Source organism: Herpailurus yagouaroundi, unplaced genomic scaffold (assembly GCF_014898765.1).
Source record: "Herpailurus yagouaroundi ecotype Mexico unplaced genomic scaffold, PumYag 188, whole genome shotgun sequence".
In the NCBI taxonomy this organism is placed as follows: domain Eukaryota; kingdom Metazoa; phylum Chordata; class Mammalia; order Carnivora; family Felidae; genus Herpailurus; species Herpailurus yagouaroundi.
The window spans coordinates 38,080,434-38,091,613 of NW_024412419.1; the positions used below are offsets into that span (position 1 = coordinate 38,080,434).

Below are 11,180 nucleotides of genomic sequence, written 5' to 3' on the forward strand. Positions count from 1 at the left end.
TTACTTTTAATTTTAAATGTTTAAATAGCTAATATATTCACATATGTCAAGCATCTAAAAATATAATAAGCTATAAATGAAAAATCTCTACGTCATCCCTCATTTGGTCAGTTCCCATTGCTTCCTTAACCAGTACTATTAGTGTTTTTGTTTTCTTTCCAGATTTTTAAAAAGTATTTCTCCCTTGTTATCTTGATAAATCCAGAGCTATGAAACCTGAGTATTACTAGAATTAAAGAGATCCAAAACATTTGGTGTTCTTTTCCAAGAGTATTTCTCTTCTTACCCAACTCTGTCATACCACACACACTTTGGCCAGTCGGAATGAAAGGTTCTGACTTTCTCCTGGCTGGAAGGACATTACACATATTCTAGTATCACACTTCTTTCTTTATGGAGTATAATGACTAAATTGATCATTGTCATCCCACATCTAATTTTGTTCCAGTGTTGAAACTCTGGCATTTCTATGATACATTTTCTTGAAGTTAGACTAAACTTATTTCAGAAATAGCATGTGTTTTTTAAATTATCTCAATTAAAGCCAAATATGAATGTTTCATTCTTTACAATAAGTTTTTGTCTACATTTAGATGATACTGTTAACTGGTATTCCAGTAGTGAAGAGGAAGAAGGAAGCAGTGTCAAGTCAATACTGAAAACATTACAGAAACAAACAGAAACTTTAAGGAATCAGCAACAACCTTCCACAGAGCTCAGCACTCCTACTGATCCAAGACTTGCTAAAGAGAAAAGTAAAGGAAACCAAGTTGTTGACCCTAGACTTCGTACTATCCCAAGGCAAGACATGAGAAAAGCTTCTGAGTCTGCCCCGCTGGATCTTAGACTTGCATGGGATCCCAGAAAATTAAGAGGGAATGGAAGTAGTCACACAGGATCTTCCGTTGGCGGAACAAAGTTTGATTCACACCATGCAAATGCTGGCTCTGTCAAACACAAAAGAGGAGATGATGATGATGAAGATACAGAAAGAGAATTGAGAGAAAAAGCTTTCTTAATACCTTTGGATTCTTCCCCTGGTATAATGCTCCAGGATCCAAGGTCACAACTGAGACAGTTTAGTCACATTAAAATGGATATTATCCTAACCAAACCCAACTTTGCAAAACACATCGTGTGGGCTCCAGAAGACTTACTTCCAGTCCCCTTACCTAAACCTGACCCAGTATCTTCAATCAATTTACCTCTACCCCCTCTTATAGCTGACCAGAGGCTCAATAGGTTATGGAATACAAAAAGCGATCTTCATCAAAACACCATGCCCATTGATTCAAAATTAGCAGCCAAAGCCAAAATTAACACAACAAACAGAGAAGGCTACCTAGAACAATTCGGGGACTTACATAGTTCAGGAAGTAAGTTAGGAGATCCTAGGCTACAAAAAAATTTTGATCCTAGACTTCATAGACAGCATGGTACAGAGTCTCATCAGGCAGTTACAAAGGATTCACATACATTAAAGAGTGCCCCTCACTTAACCAGATCAAACCCTGGTTCATCACAGCCCTCAGGGGCAATAACTAGCAATTCTAGTCCCGGGGCCTTGCCTCCATATGCCCCTAAGCTCTCCTCTTCAGCTGGCCTTCCACTGGGAACTCCAAGTTCAGTTCTTAGTGGCATTAGTTTGTATGACCCTAGGGAGCATGGTTCATCATCTACATCAGAGCTAGCAACAGAAAATGCAGAGAACCAGAAAAAAAGTGGTAGTTTAAAAAGTAGTGACAAAAATGAACCTTCTCCCGGAGAGGCAATCCCGCCACAGAAAACCAGTCCGAATGTGGAAGTCACTGTTGATGGGCCAGTTGACCCACAGGCAGATAGTCTCAGGAGTTCTGGTGTGGTTCAGGTCCCAGCAGTGCACAGTCTTCCTATTCAGGCATTAACAGGCTTAATTAGACCCCAGTACAGCGATCCAAGGCAGTCAAGACAGCCAGGACAGATGAGTCCCACCCCAGAAAATGATCCTGGTAAAGAACCAGATGACAAATCTCTGAAAGAGGTTTTTAAAACTTTTGATCCAACTGCTTCACCATTTTGTTAGCTATTGTGTAATTAAGCAGTTCTTTTCACTCTTGTGACTATTGCAGTCCTCTGCTGTTTTGTAACTGGTTTACCTCTATAGTTTATTTATTTTTAAATTATAAATACTTTTCAGCTGCTAGTATCAGAACCACATGAAGTTATATCCTCTAAAGCCTGTGGTATTTTATATAATATTTTTATAACTTTAAGAGACTGTAGTAATTGACATAGAAACTTATCTATCATGTTAGCTTCGGTAGAAGTACTTTTATCGTAAATAAACCATCATGAACTCAACACTCTGCCCAAATATATGCCAGTTGTCTTTCATAATCAATGTTTAGATAAATGATTACCACTTTTATATGGTTGTTAGTTTCAAGCAATATGATGTACATTACTTTTGAGCAACAGTATTTTGACTAGGATCTTCTCTATTTGTCAACCCAGAACTGATTAATATGTAATGCTAACTGCTAACTAAAATGTAAAATTAAGTAAAGAAAACATTTTTAAAATCACAATTAGCAGAGCAGTTCATGTTTAAGGGCATCACTTTTATTAGTATTGGCAATATTATTTGTGTAAATGAAGCATTTGAATGTCCTATCTTTTAAAAGTATTTTATTGTATACTGTATCATAGAAGTTGGAGATACATAGATTGTTTTTGCTAAAGTGGAAAATTCCCAAGTTCTCTAACATAACTTTTTAAATTTAGTTTTTCATATTAAATAGTTATGAGTTATTGCTGTGTTACATTGTGATGTTTATGTGTTTCAATGTTTTTTGTCTTTAGCAGCATAATTTATATTACTTTTTCAAATGATGTAGCTGCAATAATTGTATTCATCATGACTTTGGTAATTTTTAACAAAATTTTAATAGATCCAGTGACAGTCTGTAGTGATTATTGCATTGATAATGTTTTAAATGTCCAGGTTCTATATTTTTTCTTAAATAGCAAGAAAACACAGAGATGGTATAATCAACTGTATATGGCTACCAATAAAGAATCTCTTTCAGATCTCTCCTGACTGGCATTCTGTAACAGAGGAGACTGCCTGGTATTTACAGTATTTAATGTCCTCATAGATTGGAAATCTCCTAAGTTGGCTAGAAATTGTATTTTTATGAAAACTAATTTGTATTCATTCTTGTGTATTTATTGCAGTATATAAGTAATGGCAGCCCTATTTGTTTTATACATATATTATTTATAACAGAAACTAAGTATTACACTAATATTCATATCTTGAACTGGATGTGTGTGACAGTGTTTGTTGGTAACAACTCCAATAAGTAACTTGAAAACAGAGCATTTCATTATAAAAGATAATGAAAGTGGGGGAAATCGATCCTTGGATGAAAACAGCTACCCTTGAAAAGTGATTTTAAAAACATAGCAAAATATTTCTGTAGGAACCTAACACTTAGATAGCGTATATTAACTATTAATGCATATGTTTTCTATTCACTTCTTCACTTTTTTGTTTTTGTTTTGTTTTGCTTTGATTCCATGCTTAAATGGAGTTGCAGCTAAGTGAACAACAACTCTGCTTACTGAAGAAGTTCATTGTGTTCTAAGTGGAAGGACAGTTGTTTGAGGGGATGTGAATTTCTACTATTTATACTTTGGTTACATTGTGGCCTAACATGGCTCTGGATAACATTTTTGGTTAAAAATGTACTTTAAAGCCACCATAGAAAGTATTTTCTGGTTTCCTATCCACATGAACTTTATTATACACATACATGTATGTAATACTCCTTTTTCAGGGAAAAAAATCAGTAAAATTGCTGAATTTTAGTAATTAAATGGATAATTTTAGCAAATCTCTAATTCCCTTGTGTATTTTATAATTATATTAAGTAATGCTATTTATATTTTAAATATCATACAAAAAAGATAATTTGGCTTGTTAAAGATCAAAATAGAATCCAAATTCTTAACAGAAGATCCTTTTTACCAAGAGATGTTGAACTATTAGTTAAAAAGTAAGGTTTAAATATCATTAATGCAAGTTATAATGTTCACTTGCTCAGTATTTTTGAGCCCCTATTATCTCAGCTAGTGTCCTAGAGGCTATTTTATAAGAAAGTGTGAACTTAGTTTAAAATTTAACAATATATTTTATATGAAAATTTTATATTTATGTTTAAAATAATGATTTTAATTTGTGGTCTTTTTTAAATGAGATAACTTTAGCTTAAGGGATATCCTATCGTATCCTGTCAACTTAGATTATCTTAATCTTATTTTTTCCTTTTTCTCACCAAAATCTAATAACCCATTTCCGCTGATGAATAACCTCCTTTAAGATGAATCGGTGTTTGTTAGAATCCATGTAAGTTGATTTACACCAGCACACTGGAAAGTACTTTATGTCCCTATTCTTATAAGCCAAACATTTACAGATAACAGAGGTAACTTGTGTCCTAAAAGAGTCTGGATGAGACTCACTGACTGAGATGAAACTTAACTATTCATACTGGTTTGTGGCAGAAGGTTTATCCCTATTTACTGTGATGTTGAGTGGAATGGGATATATCAGGGTGTTACATTGGAATACCCAGGTGACCGTAATTTAGATTGGGCAACTACTTTCCCATATCTTGTTTAGTCTTTGCCCAAAACTCCTGTCTCTGGAGCTTTCCCAGTTAGGACCTCATTCTGAACCCTGAAAGAAAACCAAATGTTGGAGTGATTTCAAATTCTGCTTCATCAATTAGGTCTGCTTCTGTAGGGACCCTCTGTTACCCAGCTCTATGTACCAAACCCCAGAATTAGGGTGCAAGCAAAACAGCCTAAGTAGGAGATTAGATTTGCTTAGGTTTCTATTTGTCTTTTTAACTTGCCATAAGGATTTTAAATAGTAGTTTTCCTTGCTAGTCCTACTTATTTTAAGAGTGGAAGAATAGTTGATTAGTAAAGAAATCCTGCATAAGCTTACATATAAGCCGCTTTGCTGAATTAATTAGAAGAGAGAGAAGGAAAGGAGAACTTAAGAGGGCTAGGGGGTTTAAGGACAATGAATTCATATTGTTCTAAATTGATATATGGATTTTTTTTCTCAATGTCCAGTTCCTTATCTGTGAAATGGGTATAATTTTGACTGCTCATAGATTTGATATAGTGAATGAATTATTATTTTAAAGCATTTTAAAATGTAAAATTGGTTTATAACTTTTGCAAACATAATCATTATACTTCCACTAGGGTGCATTTAGCTGTACAAATTCTAAAGTTAACACGGTTTGTGTGGTTTACCAGTTTTATGAAATTTCAGATGATATACATTAAAGACACAATAGAATTGTGTAAGAAGTTATTTTGCAGAATATTAACCCATGAAGTTAGCAATTCCCCCTTAACATTTTGTGTGTTAGTAAGACATAGGACTTTCGTATTTTAGAGCTTTATGGACTTGTAGTGTCTATTCAAGATCTGACTGCTCTGCCCATTTTGTACAAGTTGGATATTGATAGAGGGTTAAAAATGCTGACAGTCCATATTGCATGGTGTTTTTGCTTCAATTATAGCATGTGTGCTGTGGGCAAAGTGGCCCATTTATTCATTATAAAAGCCATTGGCCTTAGAAACAACAGAGATGTTTACTCCTATTTCTTAGTATGTATTTCTACAAGCACATGACACAGAGGTATTTCTGAGTGCCCACTTGCTTGATAAAGGTGTCATTTTCCTTTGTTCACGGCAATTTAAAGTTTGGCACTTCCTGGGGACCTAAATGTGAGGTCTTGTCAAAATCCTTCCAGTTGCACAACACAGAGTGTTAAGGTGGAGATGTTCTCCCCGAGTTCACCCTTCTGGGCGTAAGGGCCGTGTCTCAGAGGGGTGGTCTGTGCTCAAGGCTGTAACTTGGAGGGGTTGTGTGCAGTCACGGGGTCGGCTGATAGGGCCCCTGCACATTTCAGTAATTGGGCTTTTTGTGAATATCCAAAATGAAGAGATGTAATTATCTTTTCAGAAATGGGTTGGTAGTGTTTGATCACATAATGGTCAAAATTAAGTCTAGTAGGGTATGTAAGTCGTTAGTAAACTTAGTTTAAATAAGGCTTAGTTTAGGAAATGTAAGCTTTAACAAAATGTAACCAAACAGGGCTTGAGCATCTAGAGCTGTTTTCCTCACGTGTGTTTATTGTTTAGCATTTATGGAATGTCTTTACCCAGAGTGTTTAATGTGATTTATAGAACCAGTTTCAGTAGCTACCAATCACCAAATTGCTGGGCTTTTGTTTTGTTTTGTTTGTTTTTGCTGGGGTTTTGTTTTGAGTATGCTATTTATCAGCAATATCTGCCAGTTGTAACAAAGCCTGTATTAACCTTCTTTTCTTGGAAAGGATACAGACCTAAGAAAGGACTTTAGGTTAACATCAACATAATATTTAGAATTTCTAATTTTTAAATAAGAAATAAAAAGCACATTTTAAATTGTATTTTATGCTTTTGGAGGCAAGACCGGTATGTGCCTCCCTACTTTGCTGTTTCCCCACAGCAACAAGCCTAGTTCTAGGCACACAGGTGGGTGCTTTGTTAATTGCTTCCCAATATCCATCCAAGTTTAGATTTCATGTGGCAGAGCCACTCCATGATTGTGTCCAAGAGTACAATTCATAAAATATACCTCCTTCAGTGGACACAAGGTACCTACCTTCTCTTTTCTGTTTCCCCTCCCCATCTCCCAACCAAACAATGTAAAGGTAGGGTTATGGCAGCTTAACATTTCTACCATAATTCATAACTCCAAGAGCCCTCCAGTTTTATAAGTTAACTTTACTACTTCATGGTAGAAATTTGAATTGGTCAATAATTTATTCCTGTAGATCTATGAAGGATTCTTTCTGTAACCAGAAAGAACTGCAGAATCAGAGACCTCTTTTTATTTTACAATATATTTGTCTAATTTCTCTCTTCCTGTTCTTAAAATATCAACCACAATTATGAAGTTATGCCCCACCTGGTGAAATTCCAATAACATTAAAATTTTTCTTTATCCCAACACCTTGAAAGGTAATTTATCCTTTAATGTCATGAATTGGACTCTATATTGGGTCCTGCATGTTGCTTAATACCCTTCATTACCCTTTGGAATAGAACAATCATATGTTGCAGTGGGCAAAATCATTGTGGGCATAGAGAAAATCTATTTCTCTATGTATTTTATAGCCTTGTTTTTCCTTGAATCTCTTGTCTTTAAAACTTTAAATTTGTCAGAAGAAGTTAATATATAGCTAATACAGCATTTTAGAAAAATATTAGCTCCGAATTATCAGACCCCACACTTCCTTGCTCATTACTGATTTTAATACCTCTGTGAGGGTATTAAGGTTAAGAGGAGCAGTAAAATTTGCATTAGCTAATACTATTTTGTCAGAGGTCTGATACATAGCTTATTGTAAAACAAATATATAGAGCCTCCCCTCAAAAACAACTAGCCATGTTATTCCCAGACCTCCATTATGAGCAATATTTTCATATTAGTTGTCAGCGATAGACTATACGTTTTATATGCTTTTTAAATAGAGAAAGTGAAAAATAATGAACTAATCATTGTTACTAGAGGTTTTCGCCCACCTCTGTTTTACAAAAGTTTGCCTTCCATTTGTTTGAGAGGGAAGTCAAATAAGATAGGAGAATATCTTTTCAGAAGGTAGAATGATATTTCCTTATAAAAGTGACAATCAAGAAATAGTCATTTGTATACTTGCCAAAGTTTTAAAAAGAATTTTACATTCCTGACCCTAAATCCATGGCTCCCCCACCCAGTATTCAGAAAGGGCTCAGTGTAGATCCAGGTTTCCGCGGCCCAGGTCCTTTTGTTTTTAGTCCAGGGCTTCTATGCTTGCACATGACTAAGGCATTGATGGCACTTGTGTCCTAGGATTCAGTGTGTGTCTGTGTTTGGAGGCGGGGTTTGGGACTAGGGTTGGGGAGGAGCGGTCTGTGTTCAGACTTATGATCATCCATTTTTTATCAGGTATCCAAGTACCATCTGTGGGCCAAAACGCAGGTTCAACCTATTCAGAATGAGGTGGGATTTTAAAACAAAACAAAAATTTCTAATGTTATTATTTAATTTCCCCCAGTTGTATCTCAAATGTTGGGGAAATGCTGCCTTGACTGTTTTACTTTGCAAGGTTTTAGTAGATACCAATTTAGTAAATTAACTATACTGTCTGTTCAAAAGATACCAGCAGGGTGTATTTTGCTAAACTGATAAATTATTCTACTTAAAGACTAACAAATCATTTGGTAAAATCAGGAATATTATTTCTTTTCATTTACTAATAACTTTCCAAGTTACCTTCTGTTGTTGCAAGTTTCTGTAATTTTTTCCTGTCATACCTTTCTATTGTCTGACTTTAAATAAAAATGTTTCTAATAATATCTGTCTAGCACTGTGTTGCTTTTCTTTAATACATCTTCTTCCTTTAAAGACAGAATACAGGGGAGCATGTACTCGTATGAGAACTTACAAATGGACCCCATCCCAGGCCTTCCTGAAAGAAAGAGATGGTAGTCCCTTCAGTGTATCGGAGGCACAGAGATTGTGCTTCACTTGGCCACACAGGTTAGTAGCATCTGAAGTCCTCTATTTCCTGAGACTGCCGGCATTCTGTACATGTAAGTATCTCTTAGATGAGCTCACATTAATTTTCTAATGTTTATTTATTTCTGAGACAGAGAGAGACAGCATGAATGGCGGAGGGTCAGAGAGAGAGGGAGACACAGAATCTGAAACAGTTTCCAGGCTCTGAGCTGTCAGCACAGAGCCCGATGCGGGGCTTGAACTCACAGACTGTGAGATCACGACCTGAGCCGAAGTCAGACGCTTAAATCAACTGAGCCACCCAGGTACCCCTAGCTCACAATTTTCTATTAAAGGATCAAATCCAAGAGGTTGCTAGCAAATGGACTGCTTAGAGCAGAACAGGACCCCTCAGGACCAGAGTGGGACCTCATCACAGAGCGAGGGCTCAGAACAATGGGGTATGCACTTCCCTTTGAGATAGGAGCAACAAAGAAGTGACTGATCATGACTCCCTCAAAGGCCCAAAAGCTTCATTAAAAGATGTTTTCTGGTTTCTGTTCTAATATGTTCAGTGGCCAAGGACACACTGTCTTGAATAAGGGGGACTTGTAGATTCCTGGACTTACTTATTGAGCAACTCTGTGGAAAAGTCTTCTTTGAGAGCTAGCAATCTCGTCCTGGAGCATACTCTCCTGAGCAGTGCAACACTGGGCGAGTCGGGACTTCCCAGAGCATCACCTTCCTCATAGACAAAATTGGGATCCATCACTCATTTGAGAAAGATTGCTTGAACAGTCAGCATATGCTAGTAGGTGTTGGGTTACAGAGATGGATAGGATAGACTGCTTTTATATCCTACATTTCCCGAATGAAAAATGTATGCGAAACCCCAGTGTGCAAACTGGATGAAAGTGGAGACGTTCTGGCTGACGTTGGGGTGGGGTGCTAGATCCCACAGCTGAATCACCTCAAAGGAACGCGAACGGAGTGCGAGAGCCCACATCTGAATCCTCCACGCCGCAAGCAACCAGTTAGTTCATTGTACAATGCAGCTATCATCCTTTCACTCATTGCCTTAAAAGCCCTCCAGGGTTTCCCTTATCTGCACAAAAAGTCCAAACTCCGTGGCTTTGCATTCCAGGATTCTTTTCCAGTGCCTTCCCCACTCTGGTTGTCACACCCCTGGATCAGCAGAGAACTAATTGTGCTGTCTGCGAATGAGCTGAGAATTTGTCGTCTGTTGCACTGTGAGCTCTTACTCTATTTGCCTCTATTTCCCCAGGACCTCGCGTGGTTTCTGGGTTTCTGTTCCTCAGCAGGAGCTCCCTCAATAATCGCTAGGACGTGACAGACTGGAATTGCAGATCAGAGGCCTTTATCCACATGGGTGGCACGCTTCCAGCTCCCACAGCCTTGTCAAAAGTCTACAAAAAAGTTCGAGATTTGAATTTTGGTTTCAAAATATTACAAGAGATTGTAAAGGTGAAGTGTTTATTTTGAAAGCAACATTATTAAATACTGTCATAATGTGCATAATGAATAATTACATAACTTTATATTTTACACATGCATAGAAACACATGCATAAATATATGTGTACATACACAGTGTGGAAGATTGGGTGCCTTTACTACACTAGAGTGAGATCTTTAATTTTCTTTTAATGTTTATTTTTGAGAGAGAGACACAGTGTGAGCAGGGGAGGGGCAGAGAGAGAGGGAGTCACAGAATCCGAAGTTGGCTCCAGACTGAGCTGTCAGCACAGAGCCAGACGTGGGGATTGAACCCACGGACCGTGAGATTATGACCTGAGCAAAGTCAGATGCTTGCTTAACTGACTGAGCCACTCAGGTGCCCCGTGGAGTGAGATCTTTAGAAATTATCAGGAGGTCAACACATAGCCCTGCTTCCAACCCAGAATTTAAAACCAAGAAATATCCTGGAAGACAGGAAGTGGGGCTTATTCTATAAACCTGGAACTTCACTGCTGTGAATTATATTTCTGTGTGTGTGTGTGTATACATATATATACACACATACAAGAAAAATGGGGAGATTGCCTAGTTTTCTGTACTTTGTGCAATATTTTTACCAGGAAGATATTTTAGCTAGTTGTGAATAACCACCTATGCTTTATGTATTCATTCAGCAAATACTAAGCACCTATCCTTTGTCAGGCTCCACAGTAGGCTCTGGGGATTCAGATGCAAATGGGGGCAGATGGGCTTGGAGTTTACAGTTGAATGGAGGAGACTGAGATGCAGGAAGCATGTAACTACAGTGGCCGGGTGCCACTTCTCGTGGCCGCTGAGCCACAGGGTGCTTGGAGAAGGACCCAGTGCTGCAATGCTCCCTCTCTTCCAGGGAGGAACTGGTCCTGTACGTGTTTCAGCCCCTTACAGGCAGGACAGCTGAGTCTGATCGCCATCTGGAGGCCATGTTGGATAACCGCTCACAGATGGAGTAGCAAACCCATCCCTCACACACCTCTAACACTGAACGCTTTGGGCTCCGTGCTAGGTGTCAGGGGTGAACGGATGAGACACACACGATACAGATCCCATCCTTGTGGCAAGATTCAACC

The 11,180-nt window shown here is 37.7% G+C and overlaps 1 protein-coding gene across 2 annotated transcripts in view; it reads left to right on the forward strand.

The window, feature by feature from the left end:
* The window catches only part of ZC3H6 (zinc finger CCCH-type containing 6), a 71,161-nt gene extending 67,283 nt beyond the window's left edge, over positions 1–3,878 (forward strand). For both annotated transcript variants that reach the window (XM_040496744.1, XM_040496745.1), the window contains exon 12: positions 594–3,878. In XM_040496744.1, the coding sequence (XP_040352678.1) occupies positions 594–2,062 (1,469 nt within the window). In that variant the 3' untranslated portion in view covers positions 2,063–3,878. The remainder of the gene's footprint in view (positions 1–593) is intronic.
* Positions 3,879–11,180: the final 7,302 nt, after the last annotated feature.